The sequence below is a fragment of the Lepidochelys kempii genome, chromosome 2 (assembly GCF_965140265.1).
Source record: "Lepidochelys kempii isolate rLepKem1 chromosome 2, rLepKem1.hap2, whole genome shotgun sequence".
Lineage (NCBI taxonomy): Eukaryota > Metazoa > Chordata > Testudines > Cheloniidae > Lepidochelys > Lepidochelys kempii.
In genome coordinates, this window is record NC_133257.1 from 262622574 (window position 1) to 262641690 (window position 19117).

General features: G+C 45.6%; 1 protein-coding gene across 8 annotated transcripts in view; it reads right to left on the minus strand.

The window, feature by feature from the left end:
• Positions 1-1096: 1096 nt before the first annotated feature.
• Positions 1097-19117, minus strand: part of GUK1 (guanylate kinase 1) — a 51831-nt gene continuing 33810 nt past the window's right edge. For 2 of the 8 annotated variants that reach the window (XM_073334827.1, XM_073334826.1), the window contains 5 exons: positions 17865-17961; positions 8861-8999; positions 7261-7345; positions 4363-4448; positions 1097-3018 (listed from right to left, as the gene is read on the minus strand). In XM_073334827.1, the coding sequence (XP_073190928.1) occupies positions 2983-3018; positions 4363-4448; positions 7261-7345; positions 8861-8999; positions 17865-17961 (443 nt within the window). In that variant the 3' untranslated portion in view covers positions 1097-2982. Of the gene's footprint in view, positions 3019-4360; positions 4449-5983; positions 6532-7257; positions 7346-8860; positions 9000-17864; positions 17962-19117 lie in introns of those variants that run through there. The other 6 variants (XR_012157661.1, XR_012157662.1, XR_012157660.1 and 3 more) reach the window with 6 other exon arrangements.

A 19117-nucleotide genomic window follows, 5' to 3' on the forward strand; every position in this document is an offset into this window, starting at 1 on the left:
ACGTTGCTGTGATTTTCCAGGCACTTAACCGTCAGCTGCTAGGACGCTCAGCATGCAATGCCCAAGTCCCTACAGAGAGCTGAGGCCTGGGCACCTAGGTAGCTACCACTCCTTGATTTCCCAATGCAATGAAAGGAGTTAGGTAGAGGGTCTGGCACCATGAGAGTTCAGAGGGCGTTTGAGGGGGGAAAAGGAATGGCATCAGATCAGACTCAGCAGAGCTGGGACAGACCTATTAGATCATTAGTCCATCCCCTACCACCACATCCAGGATGATGCTCTATAGGATACAGCCTTGGAATGAGGAACATGCTCAGATGAAAAACAGATATTGCAAGGGTGGGAGGGGGGAATTTCTTACCTGTCTTACTACCACTGTTGACTATTAAAAGGGGCTGATGGGGAAGAGAGAGAAGAACATTAATTTTTCATCTTTAGTGCTGTTTGTTGACTCTCTTCGGTACGGTAGCTGGCACACAAACTAGTTTCCTTTCCCCACTCTCTTGCCTGAGGCCAGTGCCATGGCTCGGGCTGGGTTGCAGGGAAACACCTACATCCTGCTCTTTTCACTCAGTTTTCTTCATTTAAGCAACCAGCTTTGTACATCACTTGTTATTTCTGCAGTTCTCTCTTGGCTGGAACATATCAGAACCCTTGACCATATCTCAAGGGCCCCGTTTGGGGAAGCAGTGGAATTTCTGCTCATCAATGAGGGGGATTTGTATAGTGGGGTTAGTGCACGGTTTAGGGTTATCTGAACTGCTTAAGGTCATGGGGGCTTCCTGCTGTGTTGATATAGGTCAGGCACAGAGTAAACTCCCATCAGGCAATCTGATTGCAATAGAGGAAAAGTTTGTAGTATCCCAGCACAGACAGCATGGCCTGAAACACAGGATGGCCTCATGGGAAATATCACTGGCGCAGTTGTTGGTCCTTATATCATGGCTGTAATATCTCCCATAGGACCTTTTAGCATTGGCTTCCAGAATCTTCTTATGCTCACATCTCCCAGGGCACTTTCAAGGAAGAAGGAACCCCAAGGACAGAATAATACACACAGCCAATGAGTCAGGCTGCATCTGCCCAAGCAAAAAAATTAAAGTAAAAAAAACAAAACAAAACCTTTAATTCACCACTAGTAGTAGCATTAGGGTAGTCAGGGCTCACATGTTCTTACCACCACCCCGCTATCCCTAACCCTCCATGCTTCATTATTTCATAAGTGAGAAATTTCCCTCCTAAGACATATACAGTTCTGGAATACAGAGGTCACTCAGTTAACATGTAGAGCATTTCTGACTGCAGATTCAGAGCAACGACGGGAAAGCAGAATTTCCGTCCTCATTTTTCCATGACATACGCATTTAAGCCTCTTAACACTTGGAGTTGTTAGGGCCCAGCACAGATGATATTGCTAATTCTTTTGGTGCCAAGTGCCATTTAAAATTCCACCCCAATCCATGTTGAGAAGAGCCTGAAAGCAAAAACTTTGGAATTAATGAACAACCTCCCAGAAACCATGCTGCGCCAAGCTTCGGCTTTGAAGGTATTTGTCAGATTATCTGTAGATAATTATCAGATATTATCTGTAGGCAATTTTTGTGAGGAAATGGACATTAAATGAATGTTACTGTTCTACCATTCACCGTATGGGTGTAGGCGGTGGCGGGGAAGGGTGATAATCTGGGAAATGGTAGGTGCAACCACGACTCTTCCTTTTGGAAAACCATCAGGGAGAAAAGGTGTAAAATGGTTTGGATGTTTCAGAATTAAACTGGTTCTAGGATGTTCAATTTGAAGGGAAACCCTGAAGTTTCAAAGCCTTCAACTTTTAGGATGGCAGCAGGCACAGAGATCTCAGAAACTGTTATGTAAAATGTCCCCTTGCATTGTCAGTTCTTCCAGGAATAAAAGCGCTGCACAGCCTGGAAAGAAATTCCCCAGAGAGTTGAACTTGGGAACACCCAAACCTTTCCACCGCTGCATTCATACAGAACAACATATATGACCACACCCCACAGTCTTGCAGGGCAGGCAGGTGCTGAATGATTGCTCCCCTAGGAACTCCTTTTAGCCAGGAGAAGTCAGGACATGATTTTATTTCTTGGTAGATTAAGCAGGTCTCCAGTTTTTTCAAGCAACCCCAGCAGTTCACCTGACTAGGTCCTGGGCACGAGGACTGAGGTTTGGAGCTACCCAAGCTCTGCTGAAAGGAGCCCTAGCCAGCAGCAGCATCAAGATCAAGCAGAAAGACTCGCTGACAATGTTAAACACCTAAAGGAGTGGTGGCTGGAGCCACTGGCCTAATGGGAGGACAAAAGGGAAAGAGTAGGAGCTCTCATTGCTTAGTGGAACATTTACGGGGGACAGGGGAGGGCGGGACACTAGCGTTAGCACCATCCTCTCTTCTGCTCCACCCTTTTTCTGAGTTGGTCTTCAGCCCCTCTCTTTCCTTTTCAGTTGCATCTCTTCTCTCAGCTGGTCACTTGATGCCAGCTGATGCCACTGCACACTTTAACCCATTTGAAAGCCAGGTCAGGTCATACTAAGCAATTCCCTTCTGCAGGCGGCATCTGGTGCAGGCAGCCCACGGGTGGGAAGGGAGTATCCACCAAAAAATGCTATGGAGGAGACTACTGCTTAGTTTCACACACTACACGCACGGATTGTATGAGCATGGGGCTGTATCTATGATCAGGCAATACAAATGAATTTAGAATAATTCTGTTCAGGAAATACAGTACAGGGACTTTCAGACTGTTTGCCTGGAACCTCCACACAAACCTAGAAGAGCACTGGACGCCTTAGCGCGCGCACACAAGTAGCAGAAGCCCTGGCTAATATAAATATAAGGTTGGTTTTGCGTTTGTTTTTTAATATAAATGTCATAGTAACTCGGAAGGGAATCAGGCTAAAGGGAATGTCTCTCTTGGACCAGAATGCTGTGAAGCACGTGAGGAATGGCAGCCAAGCAGACTGAACTCAGGATTTCTTGGATTCTTGGACCTTCTGAATTTCCTGCAAGCAGATGAAGAAAATGATTTATCGTGTATTGCTCTCTGTAAATAATTCATAGCTTCATAGATTGTAAGGCCACAAAGGATCATTATGATCATCTAGTCTGACCTCTGGCATAGAAATAGGCCACAGAATTTCATCAAGTGACCTTTGCATCAAGCCCATATTTTATGGTTGAAATGGACTATTCCTTTTAGCAATACATCCAGTCTGGATTTAAAGAGACTTCACATGATCCAACACATCTCTTGGTAAATTGTTCCAATGGTTCTCTCACCATCAGGGTTAAAAACGCGTGCTTTGCTCCCTATCTGAATTTGTCTAGCTTCAGCTTCCAGCCATCAGATCTCGTTCCACCTTTGTCTGCTAGGTTAAAACATCTTCAGCTATCCAACATCTTCTCCCATGTACTTCTAAACCGTGATCATATCACCTCTTCACATCCTCTTTGTTAAAATACATAGATAACAGTCTTAAATCTCTCACTATAAAGCAGATTTTTCTGACCTGGCATCATTCTTGTAGCTCTATTTTGGACCCTTTCGAATTCTTCAACATCCTCTTTGAAACGGGGACCACAGAACTCCACAAGAGTCTCACTTAACACCAGACATTGCGGTAACCCCACTGCCCTGCTGCTACTTGAAACTCTTCTGCTTATACATTCAAGGATCCCATTAGCCCCCTTAGCCACTGCATCACACTGTGAGCTTGTGTTGAACTGGTTATCCACCAGGGCCCCTATGTCCTTTTCAGAGGCCCTGCTTTCCAAGATACAATTCTCCCAGCCTAACTGCAAAGCTTAAAGTTCTGCTCTTCGTTACATCACCCATGTCCAATCTTCAGAAGTAACTGCTTCAGCAGTGACCTTTAGGGCTCACGAAGCCAACAACTGGGTCCTGGCTTTGGGTGCATGAAGGTCACTGCATTTACTGATTATGTTCTGACTAGTGTCACTGTGCTTGGCCCAGTCCAACACAACAGAAGACAAGGCCCCTGCCCTGGGTAAACTTTTGCAAATAATGGTCCCGGACCAGGAGAAAAACCTCTGCATACCAGAGTTCCCTCTTTAAGGCCCTGAGTCAGCAAGGTACTTCAGCAAATGCCTAATGTCAAGCATGGGAGTAGCATCCCATGGAAGCCAATGGGACTACTCATACTTAAAAAGTTAGGTATGTGCTTAGACATCTTACTGAGTCAGGGCTATATGCCTAGCTACAACTTTGCCTTCTCTCAGAAACGGAATGTTTGTCAAGCATTTCCTTCTGATGCTCTCTAACAGTTGACTCTCCATTTACAATAGCTTGCACGGTACCCAAGGCAGAAGAGCCCTAAATGACTTACCTCTGCAAGAATCTCCTTCAGTTCAGAATAGGCTTTTTGTAGATCATTATTGATGATGATCAAGTCAAAAAGGCCAGGTTCATTACCTAGTGAATCAAAACAGGAGTTAGAACACAGGAAAGGAACGCTGGCTCCTTTGCCTCCTTTTTTGGGACTCTAATTCTTGTGGACTCTTAACATTTTCATTTTATTTCAGCCACTGCTAATCATCTCCTCTGTCAAGCTATCCTTGTGAAGTAGTTTTATAGGAGAGCATGCTGCGTTCTACTTAGATCAAGTATAGTCTTAAGACTGCATCAGGCTAAGAGCTGAATGTAGCACAGATTCATAGATTTTAAGGCCAGAAGAGCCGATTATGATCATCCAGTCGGTCTTCCTGAATAATAGCCCATAGAACCTCCCTCAGTAATTTCTGCATCAAGCTCATATCTTCTGGTTGAGCTAGAGCATATACTTTTGAGAGAGAGCACATTCTGCATACACTCCCTACAGAGAAAGCAAAATTTCTTGGAGGATTCTAAACAAACAGGAGCTTAGTTGAAACCAAAAAGAAAAGGAAACACATGGCATGGAGAGAGACTCACTTATATGACCTAGAAGGATTCTGAAAATTAAGTTGACGATGAGACATAAGATGTTACGGATGAGACTACGAACATTGCTTTGCTGCTGAACTCATTACAAAACTAAGACCAACATAAATGAAGTCTGAAGGGGCTCAATCCAATAGATTGTGAAACAATCACCAGAGGTAGGAAATAGAGAGGATGAAAACACAAGACTTTGGAAGAGCAGGAGAATGGCCATTACTCTGTTACTGACTGCTATATGGCCCCCAGAATTATTGAAAAACTACACAGGATTCTCCCAGGTAAGAGTGGATGTGGAAGATGGGCTAGAACAAGGAAAGGATCAGCAATTTAAAGGCAGAAATAAAGTTTGTTGAGGCAACTCTAGGATTTTCCTTTTAAACAACTCTATGCAACTAAAGGGAAAGAGGTCCAGTGGGTAGAACACTAGCCTATGACTTGGGAGACCTGGGTTCAAGTCCTAGTTCCGCCACAGACTACCTGTGTGAATTTATTTACCTATAGAATCATAGAATATCAGGGTTGGAAGGGACCGCAGGAGGTCATCTAGTCCAACCCCCTGCTCAAAAGCAGGACCAATCCCCAATTAAATCATCCCAGCCAGGGCTTTGTCAAGCCTGACCTTAAAAACTTCTAAGGAAGGAGATTCCACCACCTCCATAGGTAACCCATTCCAGTGTTTCACCACCCTCCTAGTGAAAAAGTTTTTCCCAATATCCAACCTAAACCTCCCCCACTGCAACTTGAGACCATTACTCCTTGTCCTGTCCTCTTCTACCACTGAGAAGAGTCTAGAACCATCCTCTTTGGAACCACCTCTCAGGTAGTTGAAAGCAGCTATCAAATCCCCCCTCATTCTTCTCTTCTGCAGACTAAACAATCCCAGTTCCCTCAGCCTCTCCTCATAAGTCATGTGTTCCAGACCCCTAATCATTTTTGGTTGCCCTTCGCTGGACTCTCTCCAATTTATCCACATCCTTCTTGTAGTGTGGGGCCCAAAACTGGACACAGTACTCCAGATGAGGCCTCACCAATGTCGAATAGAGGGGGATGATCACGTCCCTCGATCTGCTGGCTATGCCCCTACTTATACATCCCAAAATGCCACTGGCCTTCTTGGCAACAAGGGCACACTGCTGACTCATATCCAGCTTCTCGTCCACTGTCACCCCTAGGTCCTTTTCCGCAGAACCTAGGAGCCCTAGTTATGGACTGGGACCCGCATCGTGCGAGGTGCTGTACAAACAGAACAAAAAACAAACAAAAAAACCAGACTGTCAACTTGGGCAAGTCATTCACCTCACCATGTCTCTGTTCTCCCATCTGTCACATGGGGATAGCTTCTCTTCCCTACCTCACAGGGGTGTTGTGAGAATAAATACATTAAAGATTATGAGGCACTCGGATACTACCCTGATGGGGGGGCCACAAAAGGACCTAAGATAGAAATAAGGGAAGCTGTTAAAAAGTGAAATTCACTTTACTTCATAATAAATTAAAATCTTGAAACTTAACTTAGTGCTCCCAGCCATCCTGGAGCGCATTAACAGCTGTCAAAGTATTTTCATGGTGTGGTTGGTACCATTAAAAAAAAAACAACAAAAAAGACCCCATCAAGCCCAACTCACTCTACACAAACCCTGAAGCACTAAGAACAGTCTAATGCTGAACAGTGCATCAGTGGCCCTAGTACCTGGTAGCATCTTTGAGACTGAACTGCCCCATCCCCCTCATGCCTGGGACTTGGGGCAGGGAGGATGTAACAGGAGTGGAAGCCAGGGATGGAAAGAACTGGTCTGGAGGAGTGAGGGGAGGTGGGAAGGGGCTCGGTGGTCCTACCCGTTTGTAAGGGGGAGGGGATCTTTCCCATGGTGCTGTGCCAAGGGGTGAGGGAAGGGAATCAGGGCTCCTGTTCTTTCAGAGGGAGGGGGAAGGGAACGGAGAGGAGGATTTTTGCTTCTAGTGCCTAAGGTTATACGCAGACAATGGAAGGCTGAGGTGTTCTCTCTCACAAACACACCCGGAGCCTGTGAGGTCTTTACAGCTGTGATTTCCATGCTAGTTTAAGTGGTGACATGGCCCCGCTCCTCGTCAGTCCAGGACAGTGAATCCCCTCTTCCCCCTACAATTAGCTCCCAGCTCCCAAATAGTCATGGTCAGTTCATCTGGCCAGATCTTCCATAAACCCCTGAGACAGGGAGCCAGACATCTGTGTATGACAAGGCGCCAAAAACTCTGACGTGCCTTCCCCCGCCCCCTACCCCCAGTCCCCGCTGAGGTTGTGTCTGTGCGAGCTTCCTGTACTTACTAAGTTCCATGTCTACACGAGCTGCGTTCAGCCGCTTCTGGAGACTCTCTTCGGACTCTGTCTGTCTGTCACGCAGTCTCTTTTCCTACAGCCCAAAGACGACAAGTGTAAATGCACATTCCAAGCGCCGTTTGGAGGAGAACAGTCGGCTTCGGCCCCCAAGTCCCATTACTGCCATCACAACCACCCTCACAAGGCTCCAAGTCACAGACCTCATATTTATGGCCAGAAAGGACCACCCAACTGTCTAGCCTGACCTCCTGTAGATCACAGGCCACCAACGCCACCCAGCACCCATACACTAAACCCAACAACTGGAATGAGACCAAAGGGTCACAGCCCACAGAAGACTAGACCGTCATGTGCCACAGGCAGAGAACAGGAAGTCATTTCAAACACCCTCTCTCCTGGCACATGGCTGTTTCTGGAGCCAGGTGACACCGTGCTGTCCATTGGCCAGAAGGAATAGATCAAGAGGCCGGCTGTGGGTACTGGCCTTGACCAATAAAGCCTCACATATACCATGGGATGTAAGGAAGTATATCCCCACTTTAGCAAACCATTAAGTGACTTGCCCCAGGCCACGATGCAAATCTGTCCAAACTGGGATTTGACCTCAGGAGCTCCCGGCTTCCAGCCCTGTGCTCAGGCCACTGGACTATGCTGCTTCTTGCAATACTACTGCCAAAGGAACAGCCATGGAGGTATAAATGGCAGCTGTTAGGCGACACTTTGGAGCTGATTTTGCGACAGCAGCTCATTGCCTGGCCTTTCTTCTTCTTAAGGAGGAACACCACTCACATAATGGACTTAGGGTAACAAAACAGAAAAAAAAGTCTGGGAAGGATGATTTGTCAGAGTCACTGGACTGGGACTCAGGAGATCTGGGTTCAATCTCTGACTCTCTCATAGACTCCCCGTGTGACCTTGGGCGAGTCACTTTTATCCCCGTCTCAGTTCCCCATCTACAAAATTGGGGTGACAACACTTCTCAACCTCACAGAGAAGCTATGGGGATACATTCATTAATATATGGGGACACGTGAGACCACAGATAAGAGTTCCATGGTGTTACCCCATGATACCAGCCTCACTAGGATTTACTGTAATAGATGGATACTGAAGTCCTCATAACCCCAGAGAGCATCATAAACACAAAGCTTTCCTAAACATGGACCGACGAAGGCCATGCCCTAGGGATCTTGCAAACTAACATGAACACAGCTTCAAGCACAACAGGTGCTGAGAGACATGGCAGATGGGAAGATCAGACGATGAAGAGGATCCGAGAGACGCAAGGGAAGGAGCATGGGAGATGGAGCCTTTTAAAGAGAAGGATGAGCATGCACAAAGCCAAGAGGAGGAGTATGAGACACAAGGAGCAGGGAGGAGAGAGGATAGGCAGAGGTTTGATCAAAAGCCATTACCTGTTTTGTGGGTTATATAGTAAATTGATCAATGGAGAAGAGGCAGGAAATTCTCATCGCCTCACTGAATTCATCCATTAATTGGATCATCTTCTGCTATTGCTGGAAAGACCCCAAGGTAACTTTCCCCCAGTAAGAGCACAGTGAGGACATGGGAAAGGAGGCTCACTCACCAAGACTTCTATGGACGGAGTCTGGACAGAGATGTAGATTGGTTTCAGGTCAGTTTTCTTAATGTTCTTGACGCCCTGCAAGTCGATATCCAGGATGCAGATCTGGTTCCGTGCCTGCACGGCCTGCACCGCAGCTTTACTTGGGGGAAGGGAGAGAAGAAGTTGGTTACTGGACACACTGGGGTGGGGATGCCGTGCAGGGAGAGCCAGGGAATCTTAGCTATCTACTCCTCGTGCATTAAGAACCGTTCACAAGCTATGCTGCACCACTTACGTTCTCTTTTGCATTGATATTTCCCAGCCCCCGTCCCTAGAGGTGCCATATGGTCAAAAGAGGGAGGTGAGTGAACTAGAAGTGGAAAGTTCAGAAACGGAGGCAGTGTAGCCTAGTGGATAGGGCACTATACGGGGGACTCAGGAGGCCTGCGTTCAATTCCTAGCTTACCCTGCTAGGAGACCTTGGGCATGTCACTTTCCCTCTCTGCCTCAGCTTCCCCAGCTGTAAAATTGGGATGATGATACTGACCGCCTTTGGAAAGCATTTTGAGATCTACAGATAGAAGTGCTATATAACCAGGCATTATTATTTGTATACATTTCGTTAATTGTTGCCTCTATCTCCTCATGGGAAACTGTAGCAGCTCTAATTTGCCAAGGTACTTGATCAAAGCTCCTTGGATTCAACAGGAGGGGGCGGATAGCAGGACTGTCTCAGTGACTGGTCCACAACTCTAGATTTCCTCCACCCCCTTTTCCAAGAGGGCCCACATATGTTGGCCTACAGGGCAAGCTGGAAGGCATCACTATTCTCTCCCAGGCTCGCCCTAAAAGCGGGGCTGAGGGAAGAAATTGCTCACAAGGGGCTGGCAAAGAGGGAGGAGTTTTATGGTGGGCACTGGAGAATTAGATTTTGTGGGCTGAGACCACAGAATTTGACATATTCTTACAAAATCATATAGGTGCCTAGAGCTTCCTACAAGTGCATATTGCTACTTCAAGAGAAATTAAGTGTGTGGAAATGGCTAACGAGATGGCATTGCATTCCACTGAGGTGAACACAGAGCATCTTAGTCACAGGCTAGCAATGACATCATTCCTTTGGAGAGGCTCAAACACCAAAGCCCATATAAATCCCGAAGGACTAGAAGGGTGACAACATCAAAAGTAAGGTAGAACATGATCCAATGGCTGGAAGTTGAAACTAAACAAATTCAGAACGTAAATAAGACATACATTTTTACCAGTGAAAATAATTAACTGGTGGGACCATTTACCAAGGGTTTTTATGGATTGTTCACCACTGACCATTTTTAAACAATGACAATGCTTTTTCTAAAAAATTTGCTCTAGGAATTCTTTGTGGGGGGGAGGGAGAAGACGAATTCTCTGGCCTGTGTTATACAGGAGATCAGACTAGATGATCACAGCGGTCTTCTTCTGACCCTGGAATCTTATGAATCACAGATGCTTGGACTAAGGAGGAAAAGCCACTGAACAAGGTTACTTCTCTATAAGAGGTCACAAGTTTCCATACTAATAAATTCTCTTGAAGAGTGCAGTACCCTTCATGGGATTTGCCAGTCTTGGAAGATACCAAGTTAAGAAGGTGAGTATTAAAATATTTTTCCTTTGGACTGGCAAAGATAATCATATGCTTTCCACACTGTGGGCTGCATCTGATATGCTTTGACCTTCCCTCCAAACTCTCTCTATGATCCTCTTAGAACAAACTAACATCTAAAGAGCAGTGACTCCAATTATCTGAATGCATAAAGAAAAACTAATCTGAATCCTATAATAAATGGGTGTTAGCTGTTTGGGGCAGGGACCATCTGTGTTTGTACAGCACCTAGCGCAATGGGGTTCTGGTCCGTGGCTGGGGCTCCTAGGCACTCATGTACTACAAATGATAAAGAATAAGAGGAGAAAACCTGAGAAAATGTTTTGAGGTGGTTACGGAGGGTTTAAATTAGTTAAATTGAATGGCCACATGGTGGCAACAGAGGATAAGAGAAAGAGCAGCTCTTTAGAGAAGGCCTCCATACTCTCCCGCAGAGGTTACGCTGTAGCTCCTCTTGTGAACCTTCGCCCCACCCAACCCTGATCCCAGGCCCTCCCTACAGGTGCTCATAGAATCAGAGAAATGTAGGGCTGGAAGGGACCTCAAGAAGTCCACTAGTGCAGTCCGCTATCTGATTACAAGCTGAGTGTGGACGGTCATATACTCTGCTAATATATATATATATATATATATATATATATATATATATATATATATATATATATGTGTGTGAGTGAGTGAGTGAGTGAGTGAGTGAGTGAGTGAGTGAGTGAGTGAGTGAGTGAGAGACCAAGCATTCCTTTTGTCAGTATCTGCCCGTACAGCATGCCCTTTTTATGCAAAAGTGACCAATCCGAACAAGATGTGTGCTAGAATGCAGCATATATTCTCCTAAATTGTTATAGTAAGAATAATTCTCCCAGTTCTAACCAGTAACACACTTACTGCGTATGAACTTCATGACTTAAACAGAACCTGACTGAAAAAAATCCAACTGACCTTTCAGTAGACGGGTGACCTGGCTAACGTTCCGTCCATATTTTGATTCTCAGTTACATGGCCAAACTGTCAGGATAGCACTTCAGAGACAAGATAAGACTAAACAACCTCTAGGGGATGGGTGTGGCTGTTTGGTTTTGTCCCCCCATTGTCTATGTACTGCTCACGTCCTCTCCCTGGGTGTACGGTTTGGATGCGAATGATCATACTCTTCCTTACCTGGGTTACTGCTACCATGGATTGCCAGCCCATCTGTCCACTCCTCCTACCAATGTGTGTGCCCCTTCTACACATGGGTCATCTCCCTGAACGGATCTGCTCAGTCCCTATCACCTCCTCCTCTCCCAAGACCCTCTTCTGCCACAACACCTGAAGGATAGCAGCCAATTAGGACAGTGAAGCCACGGCTGCCCACAGCAGGATTGATGAGGTGAGCTCACTCCAGCCAGGTGTGGGGCATGATTCCTAGGGAATCCTGTTTCCTGAGCTGGGGTGTCCCCCTAAGCCAAGGATATCATGGTGGAAGCAAGGTCTCCCTAGATGAGCTCTGATTCCACCGGGAGCAGTGAAACCCATTAGCACTGTGGTTCCAAACTTGCTTTGATTGGAGGACCCCACCTCTAACCAATCTGCACCTGGGATTCTCCACCACGGTGTTCCCTACCTGTCAGCGTGCTGGCTATGGCTAGAGCACTGGAGTGGGACTCGGAAGTCTTGGGTTCTACACTGAGCTCTGACACGGGCCTGCGGGGTGACTGTCAGGAACACATTTCTTCCCTCTACACCTCAGTTTCCCCATCATCAAAATGAGGATAATGATTCCAATCTTCTTGGGACTGCTCTTTGAGATCTATGGATGGAAGAGTGCTATACAAGAGCACTTTTTTTTAAATCATCATCTGTTTCCTGTTTGTTTTCCCCTTGCTCTCCCCCCAACCCTTTCCACCTCCTCTTCCTGTGTCTCATTTTACTTGGGTATTATATTTCTCCTTTGCCCTGTTCATTTCTCCCACTAACTCCCACCCAGTTCTCTCTCCCACTTCTTCTTTCAGTTCCCTTTCCCCCAGCACTTTCCAGTCATACCTGCCCCATGTCACAGAGACGGAGGGAGCAGCATTGTATAGCTCCACCTAAGCTTAAGCCTGGAGGACAAACCCCATCTCAGGCCGAAGGAACGGTGAGGTGTTGTCCCAGCTGGGGAATGGTGGAAAAGAGGAGAGAGAGAGAGTTAACTGTTTCCTTTTAACAGGTTTGCAGTGATTACTGCCATGATTTCAGAACGACAGACCTCACATCCAGAGGTCTAACTTCAAGCCACACGTACCGATCACAGACACACACAGGCAAAACAAGCTCCTGTTCGGTAAATGGAGAGGAAGAATGGCCCAGTGGTGAGGGTGCTAACCTGGGACTTGCAAGACCTGGGTTCAACTCCCTGCTGCAACACAGACTTCTTGTGTGACCTTGGGCAAGCCATCTGGCCCCTCTGCGCCTCAGTTCCCTACCTGCAAAATAGGGATAATAGCCAGGGGTGCAGTGAGGATACATTAAAGATGGTGAGGTGCTACGGTGATGGGGGCCAGACAAATACCTAGGACAGATGGAAAAAGAGGACACTTTCTCTTCCCAGAATTGTTTTAACAAATTGGAGCAGAAAGCTGGAGTTAGGAACGGATTTAACAAGACCCATCCTGCTGCAGCAGGTGACGCGAGTCCCAGCTTTCAAAGTTATTCTTGGGATTTCCACATTAATCCTGTCCTAAAGCCTTTAAACCCACCTTATCATCATTGCTGCACACCATACAAACACGGAGATCTATGAGCTTGCCTTGCATGTCGATCTCACTGACTGTGCTGGATTGCAGCTCTCCTTTCTTCCTCCCCAAACTGCGGAAGATGTTAGCAACTAGAGCTATGGCTTAGACCGCTTTCTGTCACAAATCCACAAAAATTGCTCTAACGCTAACCATGCAGAGTTGCTTTCCCCCCTCATCCTCAGATTTAAGCACACGAGATGCCTAAGGTACTGTCTCTTCCACTCCTAGTGATTTCTCAGCACCTCACATTACTGGACCCTAGAGTGGCATGCACACACTCAGCAAAGATCTTGATCAAGGTTCTCCAAAGGGACTACTGAGTTTGGGTGCCTACCTTGAGGCATCTAATAGGGGCCTGATTCTCAGAGAGTGGGTGCTCAGCACTTTCTGGAACACAGGCTCCTTTAAGTGGTCTCCAATTAAGCATCCAGAACCATTAGTCTGAAAAATCTTAGCCCTTCTGGTCAGAGAAGCAGTGTTTGTGGATGAGTTTGTTTTTCAAAAAGACTGACACCTCCTGGAGTAAGTTAATTTCTCTTTGGTTCAGGTTCTTATATCTTTCCCATCACCAAAATGTCTTGGAAAAAGCTTTCAGTCATGAAAGGCTTAGATCTCTTGGATATGGCCTTAAATCCTCTGTTTTCTTCTACCACACTTTTTAGTAAGACTTGAGGTTTTTCCTGATTTCCTCAGTTAACATTTCCTTTCCCTGCCACCATGGTGAATGCACCAGCTGGCTGCAGCTCAAAGAAGGCTGCGTTTCAGTATTGATTTTATTGCTTTGGGATTAAAGGTGTTCTAGAAATGTACAATATTGTATGAAGAATGGCATCAGCATGTTTCAGGGCATAAGCCAGTAGGACATGGGGCAGGAAGAAACTTGTATCCACAGCACAGCATTAGCAGTTGTTGGAGATAGACTAATCACCAGACTAGGTGAGGTAAGTATAGTCACCTATTTCAGTACTGGGCAATCCTTGCATTCATAAGATGGCCAAAGGTGTGCAGTAGAAATGAACCTACAAATATCTGGTAAAGCAAAGCAGCTGTCGGACTTAAAATATCTTCTCCTTAATGTATACAGATGGGCAAAGCAGAGTGCATAAAGGGTGGCGATATCTAGGGAGAAAAGATGAAGGGGAAAATTCAGATTCTGCATAAGCAGCTCAGTGGACGAAATCAACAAAGTTGCACTCGCTTCCACCAGGCTTGAATTTGGCCCTAGGTCTGCACTGAAGCCTGAGCTGTTTCTGAAGGGATGGGAATAGTTTGGAAATAAGTTTATGTCTATACAAAGGTTGCCACTAGATGATTTTAAATCTCCAAGAAAACTAGCGGGAGGGAATGGAAGTATTCTAGAGAAGGAGGTGGCCCTTACATTGCTCTTGGTCAAGTTTAATGATCCCAGGACTGAGTCACATTCACAGTCGTTGGATGAAAAGGCCTGTGCTCAACCCAGCTGTGAACAGCCCCATTCTGCAGTAGCAGTTCCTGGTATGCCGTCATTCAGATATCAGACACAGGCTTTGCCGGAGTTATATTCTGTATTTGTACAGCACCTAACACAACAGGGTCCTGCTCCAGGACTGGGGTTCCTAGATGATCCTGCAGCACAACGAACAGTAACATTGCTTAGCACTTCTAGGACATGCCGGGTCCTGAGCAACGGTAACTGCACTGACAACTGTGGGTGCTCAGTACCGCTTAGGACCCAGCCCTAAATAGTCTGACGGATCATGTCTGGAGCATTTTGGGGGGAAATGGAGAAAACAAACCTTAGTCTCTATGCTGGGAAAACCTGAGGGGAAATGTGTTACTACTACAAAGCACCTTTAATTCTGAAGTGTGCCTAAACACACACCGATATAGTGCACATACAGGACATACTTCCCCAGTGCTAAGATGCAGTTGCCTCTGGGGTGCACCATGACAGCTGTATAGTAGGGCATATTAACGTGATGTAAACAGATTAGGACAGGAAGGGAAGAATACTTAGTTTATCTCAGGGTTTCTTAACCTGTCGGTCCAGACCCAAAATTGGATCATCAGAATGTTTCAAAGGGTCGCATGGCAGCTCCTGTCCCACGGGGCTGGTTGGGCTTGCCTCCCTGATCCAGGTATTGCAACCTCTGGCGTCCCAGCACCACTCAGCCATCATGACAACGGGAGTCCAGGTGGGCTAACTTTGAGTGAGTGGCACCGCAACCCCATGAGCCAGGTCACAGCTCCATTTCCACATATTTGGTCCAGTCAAGAAGGGCGAGGCCAAACCTGAGCGATGCTGCAACCCCATAAGTTGCAACACCCGAAGATGACAGCCATGCCTTGCCAGCCTCATAGCACAGGAGCCACCACTGTGGGGTGAGTGACCGACAGGACCCAACCACCCTTGACCTCCCCGCAGGGGCAGGATCCGACCAAAACCACCCCTGGACCTCCACCCCCAGACTATTTACTGGGTCGTGACAGGCCATAAACATTTACAAATGGGTCCTGAGCCCAAAAAGATGGAGAACCACTGATCTAACTGAAACTGCAGGGGACACAAAAGTAGGCAAGATGTGTTACCAGAGTGGGAATTCAGCCAGAGACCCACCTCTAACCATAGAAAAAAATGCCTTGAGATCATTAAGAACCACAAACAGAAAGGCCCTCCATTTTGTTTCAGCACAGCACCCCTATCATTGGGCTGGGGCTCGGACTCAGAGGGAAAAGCCACAGCTAGTCCCTAACTAACACCTGGCCACTGAATTCTTCCAGAAACGCACTGAATGTGCAACTGCGCTCGTGCTGGAGATCGAAACGGGATGGCAGAACACGGTGGCACAGTCAGATCTCTTCACAACCACCTCCTCCACAGAGGGGAGGAAACAGAACTCCTGTTTCACTGGCTTCTCCTGCTCTTCTTGCCATCCCAGTTCAACTCACTATCTTTTCCCCAGTTCTTTCTCCACTGTTCCCCTTCTCCTTCCTATTTTATTCAGAAAAGAGTTAAACTGACATAAAAGAGCAAAAAGTAAACTCTGCATTTCACTCTGTGATGACATTTGTCTTTTAATCTTTAGTTGGTAACTCATGTATGAGCAGATAGGGTCCTAAAAGTTGACACCGATCACACCCAACTGAGTGCCACATCTTTGTCTGGCCCATGCCCAATGCCTCCCCAGGCAGAGGAGTTAGCGTTATAATCTCCTGACCAAACAGCAGCCATTGCCATTTGGGGCTGGTAAGCTCAACTTGCTCCCTGAGAGATATCCCAGAAGAGGGGCTTCCTGGATTAAAGAGAAAATCCTGTTCAAAAGCAAACTCTCCTTAGCAGATTGAATCCATGGATTCAAGAGGCTTGAAATTGGTTTCTCCTTCAAGGTGAGTTGGAAGGTTTCTAACGGCTGAGATCGAAGGTCAAGATTACGTGTTCCTCCTGTGCAAGCCAATGACATCAGAAAAGCTAGAGTAAAGCAGGAAGCTGCCTTCCTTATGTTGCTTTAGGGAAATAATGTCTAATCTTTCAAGAGACACAGAAACTACAACTGAAGTGTAGGCAGATACTGTAAAGTGAGAGAAAATCATTTTCATTTGTTTTGTTTTAAAATGTATTGATCTATAATTTTATATTCTGATAATGCAGTCTGATCACTCAGAATCTTAAGACTAATTTTTAAAAGGGATGTGTGATTTTGGTTGCCCCAATTATTGAGACACCTTAAAGGGGCCTGATTTTCAGAACATGCTGAATACCCAATCTCTAGAAGGCAGGTCTCCTTAAACTGTCAAGTTCAGCCCTCCAAATCACTAGTCATTTGGAAATTTAGACTTTTTTTGCATTTATTTTTAAAGCATTTCAGTTCACCCTTAAAAGGTATTTGCAATTTTAAAATCAATTCATTCTATTATTGATTTGGTATCTTAGTAACCAATTGAACGTATTTTACTTTTGCCATTCGGATCTAATCTGTGCTGTAATAATTGTCAGAGATTTTGTATTATGTAAGATATCTGACTTTTAAATTTATATTGCAGCTTAATTAGTGTTTCACTGATGATCACTTTTATGCCAGTAGCAATGCTATTTTAAAATCCACTTTACACTTTAATACTAATCACAGGGTGCCAACACCAGAGAGAATTTATTAATTTGTAAGTGTTACCGTACCAGACTGAGGCATGTGTCACTTCCTTTCGCCACTGATCTGATCACACTCAGGCCACTGGATAACACGGAGTGAATGCAGAATCTAAGTCCCACTTTGTTTAATTAATCTTTGTAGAGCACTTTGAAGATGGAGAGCACTGTAAACATTCTGTATGAGTGAAATTTCACCTCTGTGAAGGGCCAGCATGAGCACTATGAACCATCTTGCACTCATATCTTGGGGCTTAAGCAAAATGTGAGTGTTGCACACGCCCGATACTCACCTTTTGCACAAGGGTGAATGTCACCAATTACTAGTGACAGAATAAAATTAATAGCAGACATGCTGCCAGAGTGAAAAGCTTAGACTAGGGAGAGAATAGTGTCATGGCATGTTAAAATATTTCCCCATCATCTCAGGGCAGAACACAAGTAGCCAGTAAACGTCAATCTGCAGCCACATGAGCTATTGGATACAGTGTAACAGTTACATACCTTGTTCCATACATGTTTCCAGAGAACTCCGCATGCTCAATGAATTCGCCAGCATCAATTTCTTTCTGCATTTGTTCTCTGGTCACAAAGTGGTACTCTAGATCCAGCAATATTGAAAAACAAATCTATATCAATGTGCAGCTTTCATCTGACTTAGAACAAGATAAAGGCTCAGGGCCAAGTGTGCACATTTGGGGACTTAAAATGTACTGAAGCACCTAAATACCTATGTTAGGCAACTAAGTGACTATTTAGGTGCCTAGTTTTCAGGCACTCAAATTTAAAAATTTGGCTCTTGGTTACCACAATCAGAAACACAATGGATCCCCGAACCCAGCTCACAGTATGTAGTTATTTCCAATACATCTTTAATAACTGGCCAGATATACTGTCGCTGCTGTTTACGTTGCCTCTTCTATTCTCCAGATCTCCAGTGTCCCCTCTCATTACGGTGCCCTGCTTACAACACACTACAGTAGTAGATGAGAAGTCATTTCAGGCTAAGTGCCTATTTTTAGAGGCTTATTGTGTCCCCCAGTCCCCCGCCCCGGCTGAAATTTCTTATTCTCAGTTGAAAGGTAAGCTTTCCTTTGGGAAAGTAGGTACAAATCTCATGTGGACCTTTTTGAGCTATCCAGGCATAAAGGCACCAGTAAGACATTTCAGATGCTTTTTGGTGCTGGGTTGACTCTAATGTTGCTGCATTTAAGCCTCAGTTGCTCTGGCACTTGAATTAAATTACACGGTTCCCCCCAAGTCAGTAGTAAAACAATGGCCCTAGAATGCTTTTTGGGAGGGGCTCCGGGTTCTATTCTGTGCTACTGGAGGCAAGGTCTCTTGGATCAGGGATGAAATCCAGAGCCTTACTATTAGTAGCGGCCTTTAAGATCTATGGCACCTCTAGACTAACAGACGTATTAGAGCATAAGCTTTTGTGGGTGAATACCCACTTCTTTAGATGCATGCACAAAAGCTTATGTTCCAATACGTCTGTTAGTCTAGACGGTGCCACAGGACTCTTTGCCGCTTTCACAGATCCAGACTAACACAGCTACCCCTCTGATACTTTAAGATCTAGATTTTCAAAACTGGGTGTCTAGAGTTTCACTCTTAAATCCACTGGTAAGTACCTAAATTAAGTGGCCTAATTTTCAAAAGTAACTCCCACTGAAGTTAATCAGAGCTGCTGAGTACTCAGCACTTCGGCACATCCTGTCCTAAACTGTTGTGTAAGGTTGCTGTGTGCTATTACA